The sequence below is a fragment of the Cryptomeria japonica genome, chromosome 11 (assembly GCF_030272615.1).
Source record: "Cryptomeria japonica chromosome 11, Sugi_1.0, whole genome shotgun sequence".
In the NCBI taxonomy this organism is placed as follows: Eukaryota; Viridiplantae; Streptophyta; class Pinopsida; order Cupressales; family Cupressaceae; genus Cryptomeria; species Cryptomeria japonica.
In genome coordinates, this window is record NC_081415.1 from 727,452,148 (window position 1) to 727,478,002 (window position 25,855).

General features: G+C 35.3%; 1 protein-coding gene across 3 annotated transcripts in view; it reads right to left on the reverse strand.

Moving 5' to 3' along the window:
* Window positions 1-24,546, reverse strand: part of LOC131050824 (uncharacterized) — a 130,155-nt gene extending 105,609 nt beyond the window's left edge. For all 3 annotated transcript variants that reach the window (XM_057985112.2, XM_057985111.2, XM_059214024.1), the window contains exons 1-4: window positions 24,320-24,546; window positions 23,526-24,237; window positions 8,355-8,439; window positions 8,130-8,219 (exon numbers count right to left, since the gene is read on the reverse strand). In XM_057985112.2, the coding sequence (XP_057841095.2) occupies window positions 8,130-8,219; window positions 8,355-8,439; window positions 23,526-24,237; window positions 24,320-24,452 (1,020 nt within the window). In that variant the 5' untranslated portion in view covers window positions 24,453-24,546. The remainder of the gene's footprint in view (window positions 1-8,129; window positions 8,220-8,354; window positions 8,440-23,525; window positions 24,238-24,319) is intronic.
* Between the last annotated feature and the right edge of the window lie 1,309 nt (window positions 24,547-25,855).

The following is a 25,855-nucleotide window of genomic DNA, read 5'->3' on the forward strand; positions in this document are numbered from 1 at the left end:
AGATATTGGTTGAAAACATAAGGCTGTGAACTACTTCTTATGCCTCCTGAATTAGCCCTACATTATTAAGGGAACCTGAACAATCTAAAAATAAAAAATTAACAAGACTTGAAATTGGTTAATAATAGGACTACACTGCAAAAGAAAGAGCCCATCTATTTTATTGCTTTACATTGCAAAAGAGAGAGTCCATCTATTTTATAGATTATTTACATTGCAGAAACTTAACAATTACTAAAGAAGTAAACCAAAATCCCAAAGTAAAATGGAAAATTAAAAAAAAGCATATTATATGCCGAAATATTATTTTTGGAATTTTTTGTAGTTTTGTCCACAATCACTACCTAGATGACCAAGATTGCTCCCTGGATGAAGGAAATTGAATAATAAGTATAGTGTTTAGAAACACTTCATTGAAAATCTAGAGCTGCACGAAATGTTCTCCAGGGCATTGCCTTGAAGTTTCAAGAGTTAGAAACTCCACCTTGTTCAAGATACAACGACAAAGGTTTAGAATAGTACCTGTCATTGATATTGATCAATCAAATGATGTTTCACTTTGCACCTAAGTAACAAAGCTCCCTGACATGTGTCTGATGGATGGAGTTTCAAGAGAAAATTGAGTTCGGACACCTCTCAGGTTCCCCCAACTTTCAATCTCCCTCTTGTAATGCCTACAAAAAGCTATACTTAAAACAAATGCCCAAAATGGGCTAACAATTTTTTTGACTTTAATTCTAATTAAACCTTTTATTTTCTTCAAGAATCTCTAATATCTTATTTCACCATTGAAGACCACTACTGAAAAATCCAAAAAGTAATGCAACCATTTTCAACGTGATTTTTTGCCCTTTAATTTCAACGTGAAGAAAGAAGAAAAAATGGAGAAATAGAAAAAAGAAATCAATTGCAAACATCAATAGAAAAGATAATCTGCAAATTGTCTATTGTACAATGTATATGCAACAAGAATTCTCCCTTTCATGAGTATGAAGTGGTGGATGACAATTTGTGTCTGATACACCTAAAAGGAGGTAAAGTGATTACTTGTGTCAGTTTATTAGGGAGTCAGGAACAAAGATAATTAAATTACATAAACCTGCAAATTTAATTTAAGTTCATAAACTCAATCTTCATCAGAAGATGCTTGAATGAGGAAATATTTGGATCTTTGTTTTATTTAAAGAGCATAATGAAGAAGTTGAATGATGGAAACCAACACAAACTAGTTGGTAGCACACCTTAAGGGAAGCAGAACCACGACTAAGACCAAGTGAAGACAATATAGTGCACTAAGCTTCTTTGTGGAAATTTGCTGTCATTTTCCAAGACAATTGCAGTAAAGTAAAATGTTTCCTTCCACTCGCCTATGCGATCGGAGAAAATTTTGTGTAAAGAAATAGAGGAGATTCTGGAAAGACATTCTAGTAAAAGTGAAGTTTATGGACAAGGAAGACACAATAGAAATAATTACAATTTTTTCCACAGTAAATAGCAACTTTTTGAAAATAATGACAAATAAGACAGAATAAAAAAAATTACGATTTTTTCCATAGTAAATAGCAACTTTTTGAAAATAATGACACCCTATCTGTAAAGGATAACCTACATGTGAAAGGTTCCCAAGGTTTGAGGGGCACTCTACTTCAAGAACTCAACTAACCTGGGCATTGGCAAGATAGTTAATGTATAGACAGCGAGACAACAGAGAAATGAATGCTAGGCTTGGTCACAACAATCAACTTGAGACAGATGTTTGAGACAGGAAAGATGATCGGGGGATGCAAGACAGTTGGGAGGGAGAGGATTGCCTGGAGAAGTAAGATGTAATGCTAACACAAGACAATCTGCATGTGAAAGATAGTTTGCATCATAAAGACAGTAAGGTGAGCGAAAATACTCTGCACAAGCAGTAGATAATCTGTGTATATAAGAATGACAGCATCCAAATTTAATTAAAAAGATGCCAACTTGCCTGTAAAAGTTGACTTACCTATGCGAGATGAATAAGGTTTGAGGGACAGGTAAAGTTTGAGGGAAAATCTACTTAGAAAATTCAATCAAGAAAAACAGTTAAATAAAGAGGAACAGACAAGAGTGGAAGGAATGTTAGGTTAGCCACAGCAGTCAACTTCAAAAGGATGATGAAATGAGGAAAATGGTTAGTGAATGAAAGACAGTTAGGAGAGAGAAGACAGCCAGTGGAAAATAAAAAGCTGAAGCAAAATAAACTGTACAGGAAATATGATCTGCAAAAGGAAAACAATAAGGTGAGGCAAGATGACCTGCAAACAGTAAATGACATTTGTGGACAAGAACACTTGAATAAAAATCATTTACTATTTTCTCATTGTTGATACCCCTACAATACTTTGTTTTTAGGGGCCTTTAATAAAATAATTCAGTTAATTGTCAGTAAATCTTTAGAATTACATCAAAAACAAGTCAATTGTTGCTTACCCAGTCAGGTTGTCAGGATTATCTTGTCTTGGGTCCTTCCAACTAAAGAAATGCAATCATGACAATATAGCAAGTGATATAGCAATGGAGGTCAAGAATAAAGGAAGAAAGGATCAGAAGCATCTAAGAACAGCAAACACAGCAGGAACCTGTGACTAGTTCAGCCATCATTCATAACAAGAACACCAAACAAATATAGGTACACTAATTCCTTGACAATACCATATGCAATCCCCACCCAAGACTTGAGGAAAAGTGGCATGTGGATAAGTGATTTTCACCTGCCAATTAGTTGATTAAACTTTGCCTAAGGTAAAAGTTTATGTTGTCAAGTTAAACCAGATTTACGGTGCAAATTCCCAGTGGCAAAGCTAGTTCAAAATGACAACCAAGTTGGTAGAGAACCACGCCAAAGAGAGTAGTAATATCGCTTAAAAAGATGGCACTTAGAATGGTTGGCAAGACCACAGTAAAAGAATTAAAAATTGTATTTTTCAAGTGACTTCATCCTTAGAAAATCACAACAATGAAGTGTCAAATGAGTACCGAAAATGCACCAAGCTTATGAGGCAAAGAGGGCAAGCAAAATTGGGCCTTTCAACTGTAAAAGCCATAGCAAAACTGCAACTTAAATCTTGGCATACCATTAGTGAAATGTGCCAAGCTCATACGAGGTTTAGTTGTCAAAACATGACAGAATCTAAGTGGAAAAGCCAAGGGAAAAACGCACTTTAAAGGTGTCAGAGTTGTTATGAAAACACGCTAAGGTGGCAAGAGTGTTAGCGATCCATACCAAAGCTAAGCCACTTGAATAACATAAAGTGAGGTGCACTTTTGGAGAAGCTTAACTACCCAAAAGTTTCAATTAAGTTAGAAAAGGTGGCAAATAGCCTATAAAAGCACAACAAACATTTGAGGGGATATAAACATAAAGTGAGGCACACTTTTGGAGTGGCAATGCCACTCCAGAGTTTTGTCTATAATCAAAAAACTAGCAATAAGTTAAATGATCTCCACCAAGGATTAAAAGGAGAAATATGAGCTACAATTTCCAGCTGGCGTCACCACCCAAAAGTCCCTACAACTACATTTTTGGACTAGCTCTGCCATGACAAAACTCCTCCAAGCATAGGAGAATCCAAAATTGTGTGTTGGTCATAATCCCATGGTCAATGTTTTAGTGTTGAGTCGAAAACCCATCTAGTTCTGGAACTAACTCTATTTTTAGAAATTGCTATTTTTGGCAGATATGATTTTTTCAAGGAATGATAAGAGAAGCTCAGAAATCCAACTTTCTATTTTCAAAAAGTTGCTTTTTCAAAAAATTGTTTTTTCTAAGGCAATCATCAATTTCATATTAATGGATAGGATTTCAACAATTTTTGTTGGCTTGAAAAAGAGTTTGCAATAATTTAGAGACTCCAAAAGATTTCAAAAATTATTTTCAGTTTTCAAAAAATTTAGTGGCAAAAACTGTTATTTTTCCAGAGGAGATAGATATGAGCTTATTATTATAAATTTTATTTTATTAATTGTTCAAGAATTTGATTGCTTTAAAGTTGTTTTATTTCCCCTTTTCAAAAGATAGGGATAGCATTTTTGAAACAGTACTTTTATGGGAATATAATAATATTTTATTATTATTTTATCCCTTAAAGCTGTCTCTTGAGAGCTTATAAATAAGTTCCTTGAGCATATAATTTGGAATGGAAATTGATATTGAGTCTATGCTGCAGAAACTAATGTTCAACTAAAGTTACTGTTTCATTGTGTTTGTAATTTCATCAAATAAATTGAATTGAATAAATTTGTCAAACTTTATACTTATGTTCGTTATTAATTGAATAGTAGTTGTGTATCACTTAGTAATTTAGTTTTTGGGATCATGTGATATTTATCTATTTAACCAACCCCTATTGTATTGATTTATTGGTCTCTACTTTAGTCAATAGTAAGTTGTGTTTGTTTTCCCTTTCAATCTTTGTATACAGCCAAACATTGGTTTCTGTTTTATCGAATAATAAGTTGTGTTTGTTTTCCCTTTAAATATTTGCTTACATCCAAATATTAGTTTTTTGTTTTAGCCAATAGAAAGTTGTCTCCATTTGTACTTAATTCTTCATCCTTGTTAAATCTGAAAATCTCATTGCAAGAATGAGAAAAACGTAATCAAATTAGATATTTGCATTTAATGCGAAACCCCCTTTTTAAATCTTGTCCAGTGTTCATATTTATAAATTTTGTCAATAACTTTAGGTTTTAGGTTTAGTTAGATCTCAACGAGCTTCCCCTTGTAATATGATTAATGGTTCTACCATATCTGCTGTTCCATTTGGTGTTGTCTAAAAACAGACGAATTAAAACACTAACACCCATAATCAAGAATTTTTTATCTACGTGATGACCTGCCTATAAAAGATGGCATATGGAATTTCACCAAGGTTTGAGAAGCAGACTAGTTGGATAATTCAACATACCTAGGAAAGACAGTTAAATGGATAGAGAGAGCCAGGAGAGGAAGATGTGCTAGGATAGTCATGACTCAACTTGAGAAAGATAGTCAAAAAGGAAGGGCAGTCAATGGATGCAGGGCAATTAGAAAGGGTGAATATAGCCTGTGGAAGTAAGATGCATAGCTGAAGATGGACAATTTGCATTGGAAAGATAGTCTGCACCGAAAAACAACAAGATGAAGGAAGAATGCCTACACAAACAAGTGGCCAGCACAAACAAGACAATTTACACAAAGTCAGCATAAAAAGGTCTATCAGAGAACTTAGTAAGCCTCCGTAAGGCACTTACTCAGAAAATGCAGATATAGATATTGAACACAAATTTGCAAAACATCAGGGCAGGCAAAAGGAGACTACTTGTTAACCATTCATTGTAAAAATTGTTATGAAGGTGGATAGGACCACCTGGTAGGGAAGGTACAAGACCGTATAGAAGATACCAGATATCCAGCCTGCAAAGGCAGCAAATAGCAGACATATTAGATTTGATTTGTTACTGGCCAGGAAGATCAACCAAGCATATACACCAAAGTTCTAAAGGTCTTTTGCACCACAAATGGTATGGAATTTTAACACATCCAATTACAGGGAGAGGGATTCTTATCCTGCAAAGCAAGGGCAGAGAACAAGTGAAGCTGGAGCAAATAAAATTGCTTAGTATAGGGTGATAATGATGACATAAAAAACCAGTGAAGTTTATGTAAGTAATCTGATGAACTGACAAATCATTTACATGAATTTCTGTACTTCTCGAGTAATTCATTCTCTGCACAAAGCCTTGCCAGATATTAAATGCAGATCAAATAAATAAGATCTCAAGGTAACACTATTGCCTTGAAGCTCTTGAATTATTTTTTTCGTTGTTTGTTGTTCCTGATTTTGGCTTGAAATTTACAAAACCAAAAATACCATTAAGGAGGGGGGGAACTAATATTTAATTAGATATCATATCCCTGTCATCACATTAATATCACCTATTGAGTGATCTCTGCAAAATGTCTTACAAACAGTAAGACTTCACAATTTCCTTTTCTTCATTGTTAACCATGGTACTATGTCTATAGAACTACAGTGAACTGGATGGGTGGAAATCGTCTTTCATAACAAATCGGTGTGTGCTATTTTGTATCACCCTCAATCCCTCATGGCAGCGATCATTATGGAAAGGCACTAGTTAACAAGACAGCGAACCATAAACTTTAACTTAGTTCACTGTGCTCAGAACAAATCATACATAGAAGCGATCTCATTAATTATTTAAGTGACAAGAATAGTGTTTACTAATGATACTGACAAGTATTGTCATTAATCCCTGAAAAGGTGCAGTTGCCTTAGTTATTATTAGCAGATAATCAATGGTCACCACTTTGGGAGAAGACATAACCTTCCAAGCTGATGACAGGGTATAAGAGAACAACACCCATGCATTCAAGGGAGGAAAAAAGGGGATTCAGACTAACATTTGATAAGATATTAATATTTAACAAGTTCAATTGGCTGTGACAATTTGGTAGGAATTCAGAAGTATACTGTGTGAAACAACAGGCATCGAGAGGAGAATAGCAATAAGTATATATAATTTTAATGATGTTATTAAGAGGTAAGGAATGCTGAAGGATATATGAGGGATGATCACTAAGAAAGATCATTGAAGAATCAGATCTGGGTATAAACATACAGGCCAGACAGCCATAAGACATTAATACATGTATGATGTAACTGTGGGAAATAAAATATATAATTCTGAATATCTAAATTAATTTAGATATATGGTGATAGATATCTGTGTGTGTGTGTGTGTTATATTAATATATAATATATAGGAGGTATATGATATATAATGCATACAATATATATATCTGAATTAACGACTGTGAGATGTATATTTGTTCATTCTGATTTATATAATAACTATGCTTAATTTGTAATCTGATTTATGTATCTGATTATGAATTAAATGCATGCCTATATTGTTAAAGATGATACGTTGTTGGGTTTTGATCCTAAATCTTTTGCTAATGCCTACAAAGGATAGGGGGTTTATGGAGGGAGAAGCAGAGTAATTCGGTCACTCAATGGATGTCCCAAGATGGGTAAGAAACCTTGAGGGAATCCACATGGAAACTGTTTCACGCGCCCTTGGCACAGTAATTCTACCATCCTCCATTAAGATTAGGAATGAGGAAAGGACAAAAATCCCTTCAAATCGTTTATGGCAAGAAGCTATGTAGCAATGTGATGTTCTTCTCAAAGTCTTATAATTACTAATAAATATGCCTTGATTCTTGTATGTATGACTTAAATTGTAAACCTAACCATTATAAGAGTGTTTGTATATGTTTATTATGTATGATATGTGCAGGACCTGAAGGCAAGTCTTTCATTTACAAGTTAATTGCTTGGTAAGTTCAAAAATCCCTTATCCTAACTTGTGTAATCACTAATCTATGATCTTAGGTCAAGGTAGCACAACTTAATAAGGGGACATTACATTAGATAACTTTGCACTCTTGATTATACACATGATAAATGCAAGAAAGATGATGGGGGAATAACAAACAGATCCAGATGATGGAAATCATACTTTCAGACATAGATAAAAGATAAACTCTAAGATTCCATTTGTATTTACTATTTGTTAGTAATTCTGAGAGAGAACACTGACCTTACATTTCCTTAAGTCGTCGTAAGCACATATTGGCAATAAAGTTTGACATTTAAAAAGCACTCTCTAAGGGCATAGATGTGACGTAGCCCATATGAAGCATATATGGAGCACATGCGTCTAAGCATAACATATTCAGATATATACTAAGAGATAAAATTAAGCTTGAGATGTTTAATAAACATAAATACAATCCTATCCAGACACAGATAGAAAACTCAAATAGAGCAAGAATAATGGTCACACTAGCCTATTTATGCATGTACCTTGTGAATTTCCATCCTATCCCTCAAATCAGTCTAAACATTTCCCAGGCTCACGTTATCAAAAATGAAACACTAACAAAGTAATGCATAAGCATATGTTTATGAAACGAGGTGCATTAGATCAATTTTAACTCAAGACTTGAAACTCTACTGTTTATATTGGGAATTGTAATGTCAATGCAGTATTTCTAAAAACAAAATTGGTACTGGTTCTCAGGAACATACAAAGAAAGGAAGATCCTTGACATGTAAAACATAGCTTGCTAACTGTTCATCCCAGTACGAATGGGCTGCCTTTGGAGTATGGTACAGAACCTGTATGTTAACAAACATAGCATTATCTTAAACATATCTGCTAGTCACATACCACAAAATAGTCAACAATAGTTTCCATTCTCTATTATGGAAATGGCAGAAAGAAGTCTTTTTTCTTGAAGGAAAAACATTAACCTGGCTCTCCACACCTAAAGTTGCAACAGGAGCCAACATTTCTACCAGAGGCGTCAAGAAATGCTTCTCAAGCTTCTCAAAATCCCTGATACATTAAATCATCAAGAATTTGATTCTAAATGCAACAATAATATCAAAGGAATAGACATAAATCTATTAGAAAGTTTACGAAAATCAGTAAGAAAGTTTCATGAATTTTGTTGCAGACAAAGGTTATTCCAACACTAGTTAGACAAATGCCCATAAAGGATCACTGAGGCTGCAAACATGCAAAAACACTGATTTTACAACTTGTGACCACAATTTCCTTCATATAAAGAGTGCCTTCCTCAATGAAAATTTAGAGGAAAAGTATACATGTATCAACCTCAAGGTTTTAAGGTTACAAGGACCTATGCCGTATGAAAAAAGCTCTATATGGCCTCAAGCAAGCGCCCAAGGCATGGTACATCAAAATTGATAGGTATTTGGTTTAACAAGCATTCCGACGAAGTCCTCCGTATTTCAATCTGCATGTCATAAGCATCAATAATGATTTCATTCTATCAATCATATATGTAGATGAAATCAAGTCTAACATTAGTAAAGGTTTTGACATGTGTGATCTAGGCCTCCTACATTATTGGATAGGTATAAAAATTTGGCAAACAAGTGGCATATTTTTTGTTTCACAATCTAAAAATGTCAAGAGTTTGCTCAACAAACTCAAAATGATAGACTACAAATCTCATCTACACCTATGGAAAGAAGACTAAATCTTTCAGCCAAAACTAACTCTAAGACAGTTAATGAGTCAACTTATAGGCAGCCAGTAGGAAGCCTAATATATCTTACGGCCACTAGACTCGATTTGACCTATGTTGTTTCACTTCCAGATTCATAACAGCACCAAAGATGGAACAATGGATTGCAACAAAGAGGGTGTTGAGATATGTGAAAGGGAGACTTGACTTTGGCATTCTATACAACAGAAGAAAAGGCTCTAGGCTGTGTGGATTTACAGCTTTAGGTAGGGCAATTTATATGGATGAGAGGAAATCCACTTCTGAATATATTTTCAGCGTTGCAACAGGTGCAATCACATGGACTAGCAAGAAGCGGCATCCAGTAGCTCTTTATTCAATTAAAGAAAATAGGAGCAATAAAAGCAGCATGTGAGGCAGTTTGGTTTAGAAGGATGTTTTCAGACATGAAGATGCCACAAATTGTGTCTAGATCCACATTCTATGACAATCAAGGGGTTTTCAAATTTCCCAAAAATCCAACCTTCCACAAGCAAACGTGTGGAAATACATTGTCACTTCATCAGACAACTTGTAGAAGATGGATCAATTATGTTGGAGTATTGTCCAATAGAGGATCAAAATACAAACATTCCTACCAAGTCTTTGGGTCTTAACAATGTTGTAAACTTTCAAGATAAGCTTGGAGTAGTAAGCAGATTGACCATTAAGAGAGGGTGTTAAAGTATTTATTATTTAATAATGGTCAATTAGTTATTTATTGTAGGTTTCAAAAAATTGTTGACTTTATGATATAATTTATGCTTTGTTTCCTTTTAGTGTGTTCTTTTCTTTATCCCAAATCCATAATGTGGTTTGTTGTCCTTCATTGTAAACCTATATAAGACGGTTTTTGTTTCATTTTTAATGAATATATTGGTAATCTTTATGCGCTCAATTTCCGTAATATTATGCAACACTCATGCAACCTTAGATAAGGACCAAATTCCTTACCTCTTTGCTATATGCAAAGATGTTGGTGCTAAGATTTCATTGATATTCCAAGTCATGTATCTTCTTAGACTACTTAGCTACTTACAATTTTTCTCTTGATGCCTCCAATTTCCAAAATACCAAGAATGACAATGCAAAGGCTACTTGACATGAGATTTATTGTTAAGATTTTACACTACTTGTTAGTTCTCCTGTGAAAAAGCTCGCGTAGGGATCTTTGGAAAACCTGTCTCACGCTCTCTGAAACTTCTTCATGGTTTCAGAAACCATAAAACATGTTTTAAAGATGGTTTTGGGTATGATTTTATGTTTCCAGTTGGGCCAGCTCACCTGCCTCCATCTCACCAGCATTAACGTCCGCCATCTACTCTGGCTCAGCATAAGCGCTGTGGATTTGGGAAGAAGTTTCAATTAATGCTTGCGATGGTGGTCAACACTCAAATACATTCCCTACCGCCACCCCCTCACCACGCAAAATGCAAATAAATAGAGTGGTCTGTCATTTTCATTCCATCAGCGTGCTTTGGAGTAGGACATTTGCATCGATTCAAATCTTCTCAAGCAAGACTACCAAATAACATTAATAATGCATGCTAATATGGAAGCAAACTCATTCGTTTCTGTTATTCTACAAAATTATTCCGCTTTTCGAACCAATTCTGTTAGACTTTAGCTGCTATCATTTTTACAATGCTTTCTATGATTTTCTGATCTTTCTCTGATACAACCATTAGGGTTGATTTTGTAAAAGATATTTTAAATTATTTGGTTTTTTTAAAATGGCCACAGGAGATTCCCCTCTTGTTTGATTTGAGACAGATTTAAAGTGATAGTATAGTTTTAATAAAGGAAATGCCCAATGATAATACCTCGAAAGTTTCTGTATGTTGAAACAGCATGCAGATTCAATTGCAATAATTAGAATACAGCCTCGAATTTCTTGTTTTGTGAAGAAAACACATTTATAACAGTATTCTAGAACAATTCATTTGAAGGCAACAGATAATAGAGCTGAACTAAAAATTTAGTGTCCATTTAGAAATACATATATGAGATTTAAACAAAAAGGTATATGAAGAATGCAAAGAGCTGACCTGCACTTCTATTCACGAGGCTTTGCCCTGAAAATTTTCTTTAATATTATCAAACACCTTTTGGTATCACATATGATTAAGAAGAAATTTTGTGCTGATTAAAAAAGTTTGTTCATCTTTGGTTATTTATTGTATTTATCATGCTCTTTCTTCCTATGTGATCCTTTATTTAGAATCTTTGATATTGTAGTAGTAAGCATAAATATCCGTGCCTGGCCTATGTGTTTGACCAGTACCTTGTGTGTGGATATTGGTTGCTGCTAAGTTTTCTTTCAGTATTATCATTTTCAAGCAGCCTCAATGCCTGGTGAAAATCAGAGTGCATTAGGGACAACAAACATTACATATTAACAAGTAAACCATTAATAGAAATAGAAAACAGAGACTAGATAAAAATAATTAAGGCAAACATAGGAAAAGCTATATAGGTAGTATTTTTATATCAAATATTAAGATATCATTACAAACCTTTGAAAACACTTTAGCTATTTCTTGACTGCCATCACCATCTTGCCCCTTCACTACCACATTAACCAATTCCTAGCAACCAAAGCAATCTCTATGTCAATAAAATTGAAGAGTTAAAACAAATATAAATGACAATCTCGAGGTCAACTGTTGCTCCCATCTGTGTAATTAGTTTTGGTCTAAAATAATATCCTGAATTTTTTTGACCCAGTCGTAAGCTGGAAATCACAGAGGAGCAACCAAAGCCAATCTCTGTGTGACCACACCTTATTAGGGTTTCTAGTTTTTGTATAGTAAAACTACAGGTTACAAATTGTTGTCTAGAGCGTGAGTAGGATGATAGTGGACTATTTTTAGGTATTTTAATCTGAGTCTGTGAATCTGCAGTTGATAGTTGAGATCCTTGCATATGAATGATAGAATTATGAGTTGGATGAAGATCACAATTAATGGCTATCACTGCATGGTTTGTTCCAAATCATATGTTTTCAATTGAAAATTTAAAAATTATCAAGCATTTCAAATCCAGTCCCTTTTGGCTTATTGTATTTCTGCACCTTCGTCAAATTTTAATTATTGGCCTTTCATAACTTCTTAAGTGTGTGCTCATCCTGTTTTTCCCATTTGTTCATATATTCATGAGTCCTTCCTCAATTTATAGGAAGTACATAATTTATTTAATGCCTTTTTATATACAATTAATTCTGAACTAAGTTGACTGCATGACCCTGTAATCATGAAATGTGCCATCCTAGAGTTTATTTGTAATGTAATTTATTTTGTAGTCAACAAGTTGAGCTTGGTACATACGATGGATTGTCAAATTAGTCATGACCAGTTATGTATTCATTTAATCGAAATATATCTATAATGATGAAACAATTATTTATTCTAATTATGAAAAGGATAAACTATTTTGTAAATAGGAATTTGATTACAGAAATATAAATGACATTTGTATGTATTTATATTGTTATATAACTAATTGTATAATGTAAAAATACATTTAAGTTTTACCTTTCATTTCCTATTGGCATGCCTCTTGAATCTCCTATAGATGCAAGTGCTAGTGAAATATATACACTAGAAGTACATCTATATCACGTCCATATTGCTCAATGACTTGATATCAAGTGAGTAAATTGTAAGGGTTTTAATTTCTCATTATGATTTCTATTGGTGTAGCATCTCCCCAACATTATTCAGCTAAAAACTAAGAAAATTAGGGTTCATCCAAAACCCAACTACAAAGGTTTCATTAAATGGGGCAACATAATGCAATGCACAATGAATATCAATTCACTATGTCTAAACAATCCCTTAAGATGCCCACCTTGCTGCCAACAGCCTAGATGTGCTACTGTCACTTCAAATTGCATGGTAGTATTATATCCTAGCGCTCAACAAATAGGAAACCACCTTAAACATCTCTAGGGTTTATGAGCCATCCAAAGTCATGCTCTTGTCCTTGAGAATCTAATCCATGACGTCTACTAAGGGCTACAACATGCAAGAAGCTATTTATTCAAATCCACACTCTACACTGAATCAAAATTGTAAATAAAAGCAGCCCATCTCCAAGACTACAGTTGAATAAAAGACAACCCACCATTTTATATCATTAAGAAATCCATATTATAAATAATGAATTATAAGCATAGTAGTATAACCCCCAATTCCAAATGAATATAACAAAGGGGGCTCAAAAACCAACATCCATGACTCAAGATCATTCTACAAGAGTGCAACAACTGTATGCCAAGTAATCTCGATAAGAATCACAATTTCTCAAAATGATCACATACATCAATATGGCTGACAAATAAGAATATAAAAACAATGGCACTAGACCTTATCAGTTTCAAGAGGGCTTCAACTATAGAGAATCATTATTATCTATATGAAAAAACATGTTAGCATATATCTATATAGGTTACAAGTAAGATGGTACACATGATAGGAGCAGCCCTTACATAACCCAAATAGAGTTGCAAGTGCAACTAAGTGAAGCAATTTTAGCCCTCCCACATAAGACTTTAGAAACAACCAAGAATGTGAAATGCCTATGTATATAACCTTGTCAGACAGTTCTCCAATTTAGGTCATGCAACATAGCACTCAAGGATATAATCCATCAAGAGCTCAAAGAAGACACTAACAAAGTGGAATAGATCCAAGAATGAAGTGTCTTCCACCATAAATTCAATGTCCCCAAGATCACGTCCATAGGTGTTTTACCTTGTTCCCTAGAACTAGTACATCTCGGAGGTAATAGGACAAAGATGAAATGTCCCCATCAGGGTCCATCTCTGGATTGCCCTACAAATGCGAGGGCATCCCTAGAGGCACTCCCCTCTAGGGGACAAACATCTGAAGACATCCTACCATCCCCACACATCAAAATAATAGATTTTATGAACTTTAAAAAATAAAAAATAAAGGAAATATAGGACCCCTAGATCTAGGAGAAGGGAACCATGGCCCTTCAACCTAAAAAACATATAAATACCCTAACCCATTCTCTATTGCAATCACCAAAGAGGAAGAAGTTTCCTGCAAACTGTACAATACACAGTCATTTAACATTAAAAAATTTAATAAAAAAAAAATTGCGTGTGCCACGATGGTCCTTATGGCCTCAAAATATTTAATATGGACTTGATGGATCACACAAGCGGCACTGCCCCAAACTCCCCTCTAGTTTTAAAAAGAAAACAATAAAAATTGTTGTGCTACATTGGACGAAATCCCAACTAGTTAAATTGCATTTATAATTTTGGTTTGCTAAGTCAATCTCCATTCCATATAATGCTACTACGGTTACACTTGAATGATTATAAAAGTAAATATAATGATCATAGTGAAGCTACTTGGATTTCTAGCACATGTACTTGACACTACAACTTCTTGTTGTTAGTTTTAGCAATCAGATTAGCAGTATAGAACAGAAAATCAGAATGCAAAGTAAATCATACGCATAACACACATTTACCCTAGGAAAACCTCCCTCTTGGAGGAAAAACCCAGCAACCAAAAATCTCAGATCTGATTAGATTAGATAGAGCAGCAGATTACAATACTGCCCTTCTAGGGCATACAAAGAACTTATCTGAATCACAGTTCAGGTCAGACTTGAAACAATCACCCAGATTGTTGATTGCAGATCATGTGAGGGAGTTCGCTTGCCCTAGAACAGATGTAGCACAGCCTGAAGTAGGTTCAGCAGCGTTGGAGCAGGTTCGGCAGCCTTGGGGCAGGCTTGGCAGACCTAGGAGGATGTTCGCCCAGCTAGAAGACAATTTCGCTCAATGCATAGGGGACTCGCTGATAATAGAAGATCGGATTCGCTGCTTATCTTGTGCAGATCACAATTACATAATTCGCATATGTAGCAGAGATGTGACGCTTTACTTGATATCTTTGTGACCTCAAGTCGCTCCCCTTTTATATGCCTTTAAACACTTGAAGATCTAGGTCAGCCTTGGAGAGACTGGCACCAAGTTACATAATTTAAATTACATAGGTCTTGCCCCAATTTACAAGTTACACATTCAATAGGTCCTGACCTATTGAGTTACAAGTTACATTAACCCATACGCCCAATTAGGGCCACACATTACATGAAGTCCTTTACATGTTACAATTATAGGAATTTACTTTACCCGCTCAAATAGTGCCCAATACAAAGGCGAATTGCTAAGGCCGAAGGCCCATTAGTAATTCGGTTGACTAGGTCGGCCCACCTAAGGGATCCGACCTAGCTATACATCAACAGTTGTGAATGTATTTGTAAAGTTCTATCCTCCAATAAATCCCTTACTTGGGAACAAGCTGAAGCTCCTAATTGATATTTTAAAACAGCCTATTCAAAATTTTGTTGGCATTGATGTATCTACATTTAATTGTTCAATGCTTTGTTATGTATTCGTTTGAAATAAAAAGCTTAGGTTTAGTTTGGACCCAATTAGGACCCAATCCAAGTCTTGGGATGGATCCTCTACAAGGTTGTCCGGTGTTCTCCTAAACGGACCTAGATTCAGCCAGGTCTGCAGTAGGGCAAATTCGAGCAAATCTAGGTCCATTTAGCAAGAAGTGGTTAACCCAGGCAAATCCACCCCAAAAAAGCATAATATTTTATTTTTTATTTTAATTTTGCTTTTCTTTTTCTGACTTGATGGTTGACCAAAAAACATAAACATATGAGCCCTTATCCTAAAAATGTCATCTAAACCATTTTGACACACTAAAACAAACTCATTTAACTTGTTTTGAATGCAAAAGATGAAAACCATTCATTCTTGCTTGTCATTACACAAATTGAATTAAAGACTAGTCATTGAAGGTTCCAAAGCAGTTGCATTGCTATTCCTACGTTGTGCAAGAACCCATTTGCTGTTAAAAAGAGCATATAGAAGAATAAATTTTAAAGGCTCCTTTTTGAAATGAAGCCAAGTTGAAACCCAAACACCTATCATCCATTTCCTGTAAGCCTGGTGAATTTTGCACTAAGGAAATAGGATTATAAAAATAAAATAATAAGTGTCATAATGTCACAAAAGGGGTTGCTTAAGTGATATTATGAAATGAAATTAAAATAAAGAGTGCCTCATGTAAAGTTAAAATATAAAATAAGGTCCCTTAAAATTAAAGTTTATTTTAAATAGTTCATCTCAAATATCAATCAAGAGTCATGAAGGAAATTTGAAAAGTTGTCTTTTGAAGGAAAATACTGTTTAAGAGAGGTCAAGCATGCAGAAATCATATTGACCAGCCATTCTATTTTCTGATTTCTACTCCTTGTTGGAGCATTAGACTTCAGTTCAACTAACCTGAGGGCAAAAACCCTCTAGGTCTGGGATTGAAGGACAAAAAACCACAATTCCTCGTACTGATTTCATAGGCTGAACCAAATTTCAAATTGATGTTAAGTTCACACTTGTGTTGAAGGGGCACTGTGACTGCTGAAGTAATTCTGCATTCTTTTTGGGCAGAAATGTATATGTTTGTGGCTATGATCTGCATATGAATGAACTAACAGCTGGGTACCATCCACCATATAAATAACTGCCATTAGAGAATGATAATGGTTTACTTATAATTGTTGGTTGCTCTTGATACATTACATCATAGATGCAGCAGTGAAAAGGGTATCATGCAGCTAGTCACTAAGTTCCACATATAAATTGCATCATTATTTCTAGGGCAGTGCTGCAAGTTGGGGGACAACTTAGATATATGATGGATTTACACGGTATATGCAGCTCTTGTACCGTTGTCAGAACAGCGATCAAAGTCTGGATTATGGTGCACAACACTTAATAATCAGTGTCACAGCCAGAGCATTGATCATTGTGGCAACTTCATTATTGGTCCACATTTGCACTTCCAATTTGGGCCAGGGTTTCAGGGGATATTTGTATTCAAGTATGATGTTTCATATTCTCCCTAGTGCTACCAATTGTGGGCATCATAACTAAAGTCTGCAGTTCATGGTATGTTAAACGGTATCAACAAGTAGAAGGTTTTGTAGCAGACCTAACAATTGTCTCATTATATTCCACGGAGATTTTAAGTGACTTTGTGGCAGAATTATTTCAGAATCTAGCAACTCAAAAACATGCATTCTACCCAAATAGAGCTGTGTAATCAGTGATTTTGTACTGATCATTGTATGTAAATTAAATAATATAAAAAATTCCATCTGGGATATTACATATTTTTTAGGAAAAAAAGTAACTATTTTACCTTTTTTCCTCATCTTTTCTTTTATATATGAACTCTCGTATTTATTTTCATTATTTTATGTTTAAAATATTAAAGGAGGGAAGATATATATTTACTTTTGATTTCATTTGCTTCAAATGTGTTACTTTTCAAACTTGTTGCCACAAAAATCACAATGGTAGCTGGTTCTAGCTCCATGGGCCAAACTACGTCAAAACAAACCCAAATTTACCATTGCGGAGAGTACGTTGACATGATATAGTAGGTTCTAGGTGGTGGGGAACATGTTTGGGTTTGCAGTGGTGGTGGTGGGAGGTATACAACCCACAGTTGGAAAAGTCAGACTCAGCAAGCCCAAAAAGTACAACTCGGCAAAAAACTCAGCAACTTAAAAAACTGCTTAAATTTCATTAGAAATGCCTTTTTTGCAAAATTCAATGACAAGGTGTATCCAATGAGTACAAAAGTGTTTTCTATTAAGTTTGATTCATTAGAATACAAATTGAGTACAAAATCACATCGTCATGTGGAATCCTGATATAATAGTTAGCTAACAACTATTATGAATTTATGAAGATTGCTTTTGAACATCATGATTCACCATAATTCATAAATTGCATATTACAATATTTTACATCTTCCTTTTCCCTGGTCTAGTGAAAACTTTGGGAGAGGTTCTAAATTTCTAATAATTACATTTGAATATTTGATACTGATAGTATGATATTTCATCATTGATCAATGATATTATGATAGTGATAAAATTAGTTGTCTAAGTATTCGATTCTAGTTTCCACTCCCAAACCCCCTCATTGGAATCAAATTTATATATGAGATCACAACAACTAGTGGGGGTTTGGGAGTGTAGACACAAATGGGTTTGAGGGGGCAGCAATGGAAAGTTGCACGAGGTGTTAGATGTGAGAAAAACCCAACCATGGAGGAGATGTGAGGGAACATTTCTTCCCCCACAAGCTGGGAGTGGGGGTTCGGGGGCTATGCCCCATAAAAATATATAGAGAGATAATTTTTTGACATGTCTAGGCCCTTTTTTTTATACAGCCAAATTCTTGCCACATGCTTGCTGATTTTTTGTGAAAAACTCGCCAAAAACTCGGCAAGTTTTTCACAAAAGCTCTACAAGTTTTTAGCTGGAAAACTCAGGGCCCAAAAAAACTCACGAGTTTTTCATGACTCACCGAGTTTTTGCCAAGTCTGACAACTACAATGCAACCTCATATTATCAAATGAAAGTCCTCTTGTGTGGTATTTCTAGAATGGGTATGAAAGCTTGTCCAAGCATGAAAATGCATCTATGCCAACATCTCAAGTCCTGGAATATATTAGAGAGCAAAAGCAAGCAGATGAGGCAATTGCCCACAGAACATGTCATCCTTTGGCTGGAATGGATCTTCAACAACGAGCCTCCCTCCTTCCCCCTATAATCCTAAAGTTGTGGTAGAGAACCATACATTTTTTACCATGCCTCAAGAAGAGCCCACTTCACATAAGAAAGCAAAAGGACCATTGGAAATGGCATTTCAACATTAATTGTAAGAGATTGCCAATCAACACATAGCAAGATGCATGTATGCAAACGGTCTATCTTTCAATGTTGTTCGCACCATATTGGCAAGAAATAATGAGCAAGATTAATGAGGCTCCAAAAAGGTACAAAGGTTCACCATATTGGCAAAAAATAGTTAGCAAGATTAATGAGGCTCCAAAAAGGTACAAGGGCTCAAGTTATGAGGTGTGTAGCATCTTATTGGCAAAAAAGGTGAAACTTGTAGAAGATTCATAGACGCCCATTAGGCACTTTTGGAAAAAGACAAGGATGTCCATTATTTCCAATGGATAGAAGGATGTCAAAAATTGGCCCTTGATCAATGAAATTATAGTGCCTCTTAAAGAGGCAGCGTTTTAACCCATGGATTGTGAAGGGCAAATAAAGGATGCACAATTTATTGCCAACATCCTCATAGTAGCCATTAAAATAGAGGGGTCTAGTAATATTGTCCAAGTCATGATGGGTAATGCAAAATATTATAGTGTCAAAAACATTGGTTGAGGCACGTTATTCACATATCGTTTGAACACTTTGTCTTGTCAATTAGCTCAACCTTATGCTACAAAAAGTTGACAACAAAACTGAAGAGATCAAACAAGTGTATGGTGATGTTAAAGAGATCCAAATTTTCATCACCAATCAACACGTCATAGTGCATATTCAAAACATTCTCAGAATTGGAGTTGGTGAAGGTAAGTGAAATAATATAAAACTTTATTTTCAGTTTAATAGTTTATTTTTTAAAACTTAAGCATGTTTCTTCTTTGTTTATATTTTTTTTTACTGATTCGCCTACACAATCACCTTAAGATGACTTGTGAAGGTTTGGAAAGCACTTTCTAGTATGGTCATGAACCAATTTTAGTCCACAAGGAAACAATCCAACAATGAAAAGGCAGCAAATATTAAGCGGATGATCCTAGATGACACTTGGTAAAATCATATGGAATAACTTCCTAGTTTCACCAAGCCCATCTTGAGTATGATCCATTATACTGGCATGGATAAGCCATGTTTGGGAGAGGTATATGATGGCAACAACTCAATGACTCCAAAAATGAAATCCATTACAAATGAGAAAGAGTAAGATCCTATAAAAACTTTCTTCAAATTGGTGCAAACAATTATTGTTGAGCAAAGGAACAAAATAATCACCTCACTATATTTTCTTGCCTTTCCATCAACTCCAAAACATTACAATGTTGAGATCCTTTTTTGTCGAGGTGGGTTGCACCGTACATCGATTTGGAAGTCAATGAAGGGTACAAGCAAGCATTTTCTAGACTACTTGCTAAACTTAATTTGGAGGATGTAGTCAGAAATGAGTTTGTTGATTTTGTACACTCCAATGGTCGAAGTATCCTTGCTCTTCATGACAAGTACAAGAAAGATGCTCACAATTCGTGGTACCTCCATAGCTAAGCATTCAAACACCTGCAAATTCTTGCAATCAAAGTTCTATTGCAAGTTTTTTTCTTTTTACTCATTTTCAAGTTTTCAAGTTTGAAGTTACATTTATAATTTAATAACTTTAACTCTCTAGCTTTGCTTCATGTAATATACTAAAATTGATAGATTTTCTTCAATAAGTTATTAACAAGTGCTTGTCTATTTTCCTCATTAGCTGATTAATTTCATTATTCATAGTTCTTAATATAGATATCAAACCCTGCTACTACTTCAGTTTTAAGGGAGAAGGGTTTACATATGTTACCAAAGCGCTTAGAGACCAACTACAATAGGTTCCCTCAAAGTTTACAGATCCAAGCCCTTACCTATCTTGGGTCTATACCCTCAAGGCTTATTGGTCGCTGATCCCCACCCTATCTTGGGACTTAACCTATTGCTTGGATTTAGACTGCCCCTCTTTGGAACATCTCAATCCCATCTTCTTAAATACGGAAAGTAATAACATGATTTAGACTATAAGTATATATATTTCTTATGTATTATGAATACGTATATGAAATTAAGTATGACTATCATACATATTGCAGTCCATATTAGTATTACTATTAATTCTGCATAAGAACATTATTGGGCTTCATATATTTAATATTAAGGATACTTATTAAACACATCCCCATGCATACCACCAAGAACAAGGATGTTACTGCCTGTAACTTAATAACAGTTCTGATCTGATCTGATCCATGGTGCTCTTACTAGATGCTTTTGATTCCTTTCCTTTATATCTCTCAATGTGAGGGAGAGGTCACACCTCTTCATCATGTATGCCCTTTGGCAAGAGACACGCCCTTTCACCATTCCCTTTGATAGAGTGCAACTCTTCATTATTTCTGCCCTTTGAAAGGGACACAACCTCTCATAATCAGATCTGCACTTATTATTTAAATTAGATCTGCACTTCTCATTTCCAAATTATCCCCCCTCTCGTGTGAGGTTCTCTTCTCCCTTTTATATCTCATTGTTGAGGGAGTCACAACTTTTCCTTTATTGTCTTTTGACTTTTCATTAACTTAATTAATTTTTAATTAATCATATTTAATTATATTATTTTATATTTTAATTTTATTATTATCATTTATTATTAAATTTTATTTCAAAGTGGGGACATTACACTTCAATAGGTTGTCTGCTCATCTTAATTTGGGAACAGTTGGAGCACATACTCTTTCATCCACTCAATAAAGTGAAATTGATTAAAATCAAAAAAGGTGGAGAAGAGTCAATATACATGCATTCCAACTTGTACCTTATTCTACACAAACAAAATGAATACAAGAGGCAACAAAGTTTTGGTATGTAGAACCAAAGCATACAATTTGGATGCTTCTGCCCCCCAACATTCTTTAGTTTTGGAGTCGTCAAATGGCCAGCAGCATACTTTAGTGCAATTGCCACTAGCACTATTCGTGGTTCTCCTAACTAATCGACATCATCTAATGTCAAGGATGATGATAATGATCTTTATGAAGACCCATATGACACTGATTGCTGACTTTATTATTTTAAAATTGAACATTGAACAATTAATATCTATCATGACACTCAAGTTTGACAAATTGATTTGAAGTAATAATTTTAATTTTTATGGTGGTTTTGTTTATTATATGATGCTAAGTGGAATTTTGAACTTAATTCATGTTCTTATACTGAAAATATGTATATATTTATGGCTTTTATACATATTTTTTGTATGGAACAAACCCAACCGCAAAAAGTTGTCGTATCTACATACCTGAACCCGAACCTTGACTTAAACCAATGAATTAGGTTTAAGGAATAATGCCAGAGACTGCTATTCTTTCCAGATGATGAATGATGAAAGGTTTTATCATCTTTGAAACCAGTAACTGCGGAGACAATGCCCTCAGATTGCTTACATCATGGTTAACATTGAGATATTGGGCAGTGGAGATGCTTGGAAAATGGTAAAATTTTCACTCAAGATTGGGGTGAAGACATATTAAGATCCGTTGTCTCCGACACAAAATGTTGTACAATAATACAACTTTGTATTAAATTCAGCTTCTTTTATTCATATTGTTTACATAAATGATAATTGCAAGTTTTTTAACTATTTTTCTAATTAAATTTTCAAATTATTTTATAAATTATTCTAGTAGGCTTCCACCTGCCATCCCTAAAATCTGGAAAAATAATAAATTTGCAGTCCCCACACCTGTCCCCCTGTCTCCCTGTAAAAACTTAGAGAAACACTGCATGAATTAAACATACTTCTGACATAGAATCCATAGGGATGGTCTCACATTCAGAAACTTTCCATCCATGTTACCGTCTAAAGTTCATAAATGGGAAGTATTTACCTAGGTCAAGACGGAATAAGCGAAGTTATGCAAGCTTGATATATGATGCGGGTTGAAAGAATTAATCGTAAGACGGAATAAGCTAAGTTAAGCAAGTTTGATATATGATGCGGGATGAAAGAACTAATCGTGGGCTTTCTATTTTAGCCTACACAAAACGCTAATGTATCCTTAGATAAGAACCAAACTTGCAAAGATGTTGAATGAATATTCTAACCATGTGTATTGTCTTATACTTCGTAGCTGATTTTTACACTGCTTGCACGTTTAACAAGATAAAAAGCTGTTCTTAAAAGAAAGATAGTGTAATATTTTACAGAGAAACTCCAAAACATGGACAAACAACTAAGGCTCCTCAAAGAATCCATCAGAAAAAAAAAAAAGTTTTGCTAATGGGCATTTCATGTAAGTGCTTAGGCCGAAAACCAGGAAAGCCGATATTCCAAACACTTTATCACAGGTTTGGGAAACTTTGAAACTGAAGTGTATCTCTGCAAATAAAAATGCTGCTATCAAAGCATTCCAAATTATGGTTGCCCAAAAATATTAGGGATTAAAATACAGAGAGTTTTGTGTCTTTCCCGATTCACTGGTTGCATCTGTTGAGACTAAATTCCCGATTAAACTAAACTACCCAAAGGATCCTGATCCAATCTCCCCTTGGTCTGTTGTGAAGCATGACTGACTCATTTTTCATGTTTAGCTTTTGTGCATTTTCGTGTCTTTAACATGTGTATGCATGCAGGAAAACTAAAACAATCAAAAAACAAAAAAAGATCAGCATTTACCATTGATATATCCAATCTGCAGGGTTCGCATTTAGAAGGCTGAATGAAAGTGTGGCACTACCATCTGCAGCAAGAGGCATGGACACGCCCTCATTTTCATCCATACTCCCCCCCTTTACAAAGTAGTTGCCTACAATCTCTCCAATTAATGTAATAGCATCTGCCTCTGACACCTCCCCCACTATCCATGCATGGCGGTGCTTCCCAATCACACATCTATACGGATGTGAACCTGCATTTCCACTCCCTGTAACCACAACAGTGTACACGCCACCTATATCTCCCGATGCCCTGAGGGAATAAGAATTCAGCAACTCATCCACCACACCGTCATCCGAAGAAGAAATATCGACTGAGGAAAGATAAGTGCTCAACCCACAAGGCCAATATGAAAGATTCTGACTTGTTCCACCTCTCAAGCATTTGTCTTTCCAATCCAAGCTCACTGTAACAACATAATCATTCCCACAACCACCGTGATCATTCTCATTCGTTCTGTTTGTCAGTTGTAGTGATATTAAACTTGTAAATCCTTGCAAATAGTGCTTCAGGGCAGCACCATCCTCCGTGTCAATTTGGGAGTTCAAGTTAAGAAGTAGGATATTAAACTGGCAGGGAAGTCGTGGCACAGGGCTGGTTGAAAGAGAATGTATGGCTTCATAAGGAAGATGTGTTCTGTATACCTCCGTTGACTTTAACCACAGTGGTACACCTGCAAATCCTACTGTTAAACCATTTCAAATCCAATTATTTATCAGTCATAAAACAAAGATAGGAGAGGAGGGCGAATTTACCAATAACAAAGCAAATCGCAACAGACAAAGTGAGAGCCAAACGTTTACAGCCCGGTTTTCTTTTCCTTTCTGCTCGGTCATTCCCCTTCTCCTTCACTTCCTGCTTCTCCATTTCCTCTTCCTGCTTCTGCATCTACATTTGCCTTGGTTGGGGATTCGTTTTGAAAATTTATTGTCTGCAGCCGTCAGATCATTTGTCGGGTTCGTGAGATTTAATTTTTAAGTTTTTCAAAATAGCAGGTATTCTATTTGAAGATATAAATTTTGGGATTTTCTATTTTAAATCATTACGTTAATTAATTTACGAGTAGATTATAATTAATTTTTGTATTATATTTTATATAATGTAAATTTTAATTATATATTTTTAATATTAGATAATAAATTTATATATTTAATCTAAAATAGTTAGTGAAATGAAGGAAATGGCTTTGCATTTCGGCGAACAACGTGGTTTCTAGGGCAAGGATTTCACTACTGCAGGAAAGCCTCCATCCACTGGCAAGGCTCCCCCTCCACAAAACCAACCGTGGCAACTGGTGAAAAGCAAGTGAGCTGCTAGAGCAGAAACTAGGGAGGCTAGGGCTCCGTATGAGCTATCAAATGTGTGGGCAGTCCCCATTACCTCGCAAATCCCAGGCTGTGCCACAAAGGCAAACCATATACCCCTGGGATTTGGGTCGACTGCATCTGGCCAAGGTCACCCCCTTCAAAATCCCCTGCGGACCTTTCAGCCACACATCTATCGAGCAGAGAGTTTCATAAAACTTGTCGATGATGGAGGAAAGACAATGCCATACCGACGCCCTAAAATAAACAACTCTGAGCTTGCTCTGGAGAAGGGGAACTCGCTCAACCATGGAAGTAGTGATGCTCTCGAGGCAACAAGGAGCGAGTGTGCCCTAAAGTTGCTAACTCCCAACTCGGATTGCATTAAGATCTCAACTCCTAGTGCCACCATGGAGTTGAGGAATTACTGCAAAAAGCATGGGCTCTTTGCAAAGTGGAGAGGAAATGATCAACCCCTTGCAGGAATAGTTAAATGGTGGAAAGAAACATTCCAGGGGCGGGTAAGTATCACTGCCCTAGCTAATATTTTTTTGTATATTGAATGTCATAAGAAGTCTCTGAAATCTAAGCTATTGTATGAGGAGCATGTTTTTTACAAAGGTGTTAATTTCAATTTTATCGAATGGCAACCCAAATTCGATGCTAAAAATTTTGAATTCAAGACAGCCTCGAAATGGGTTGAAATTCATAATGTTCCTGTTGAATTATGCATGCCAAAATTCTCATAGAAATTGGGGATAAATTGGGCAAATTCATAGTCGTAGAAGCAAATTGGTCGGAAAAATCCGATATAAAAATTTTAATAGAAGTAAATAAGGGCATGAAAAATTTAAAGAACATAGCCCTAGATACAGTAGATGGTAATTATATCTTAAATCTGGTATGGTATCATGGCTCAGTCTCTGAAAATTTAGCATTTTGCAAAAGGACTAACCCTAGCATACAGAAGCCTCGAGCCACGAAAAT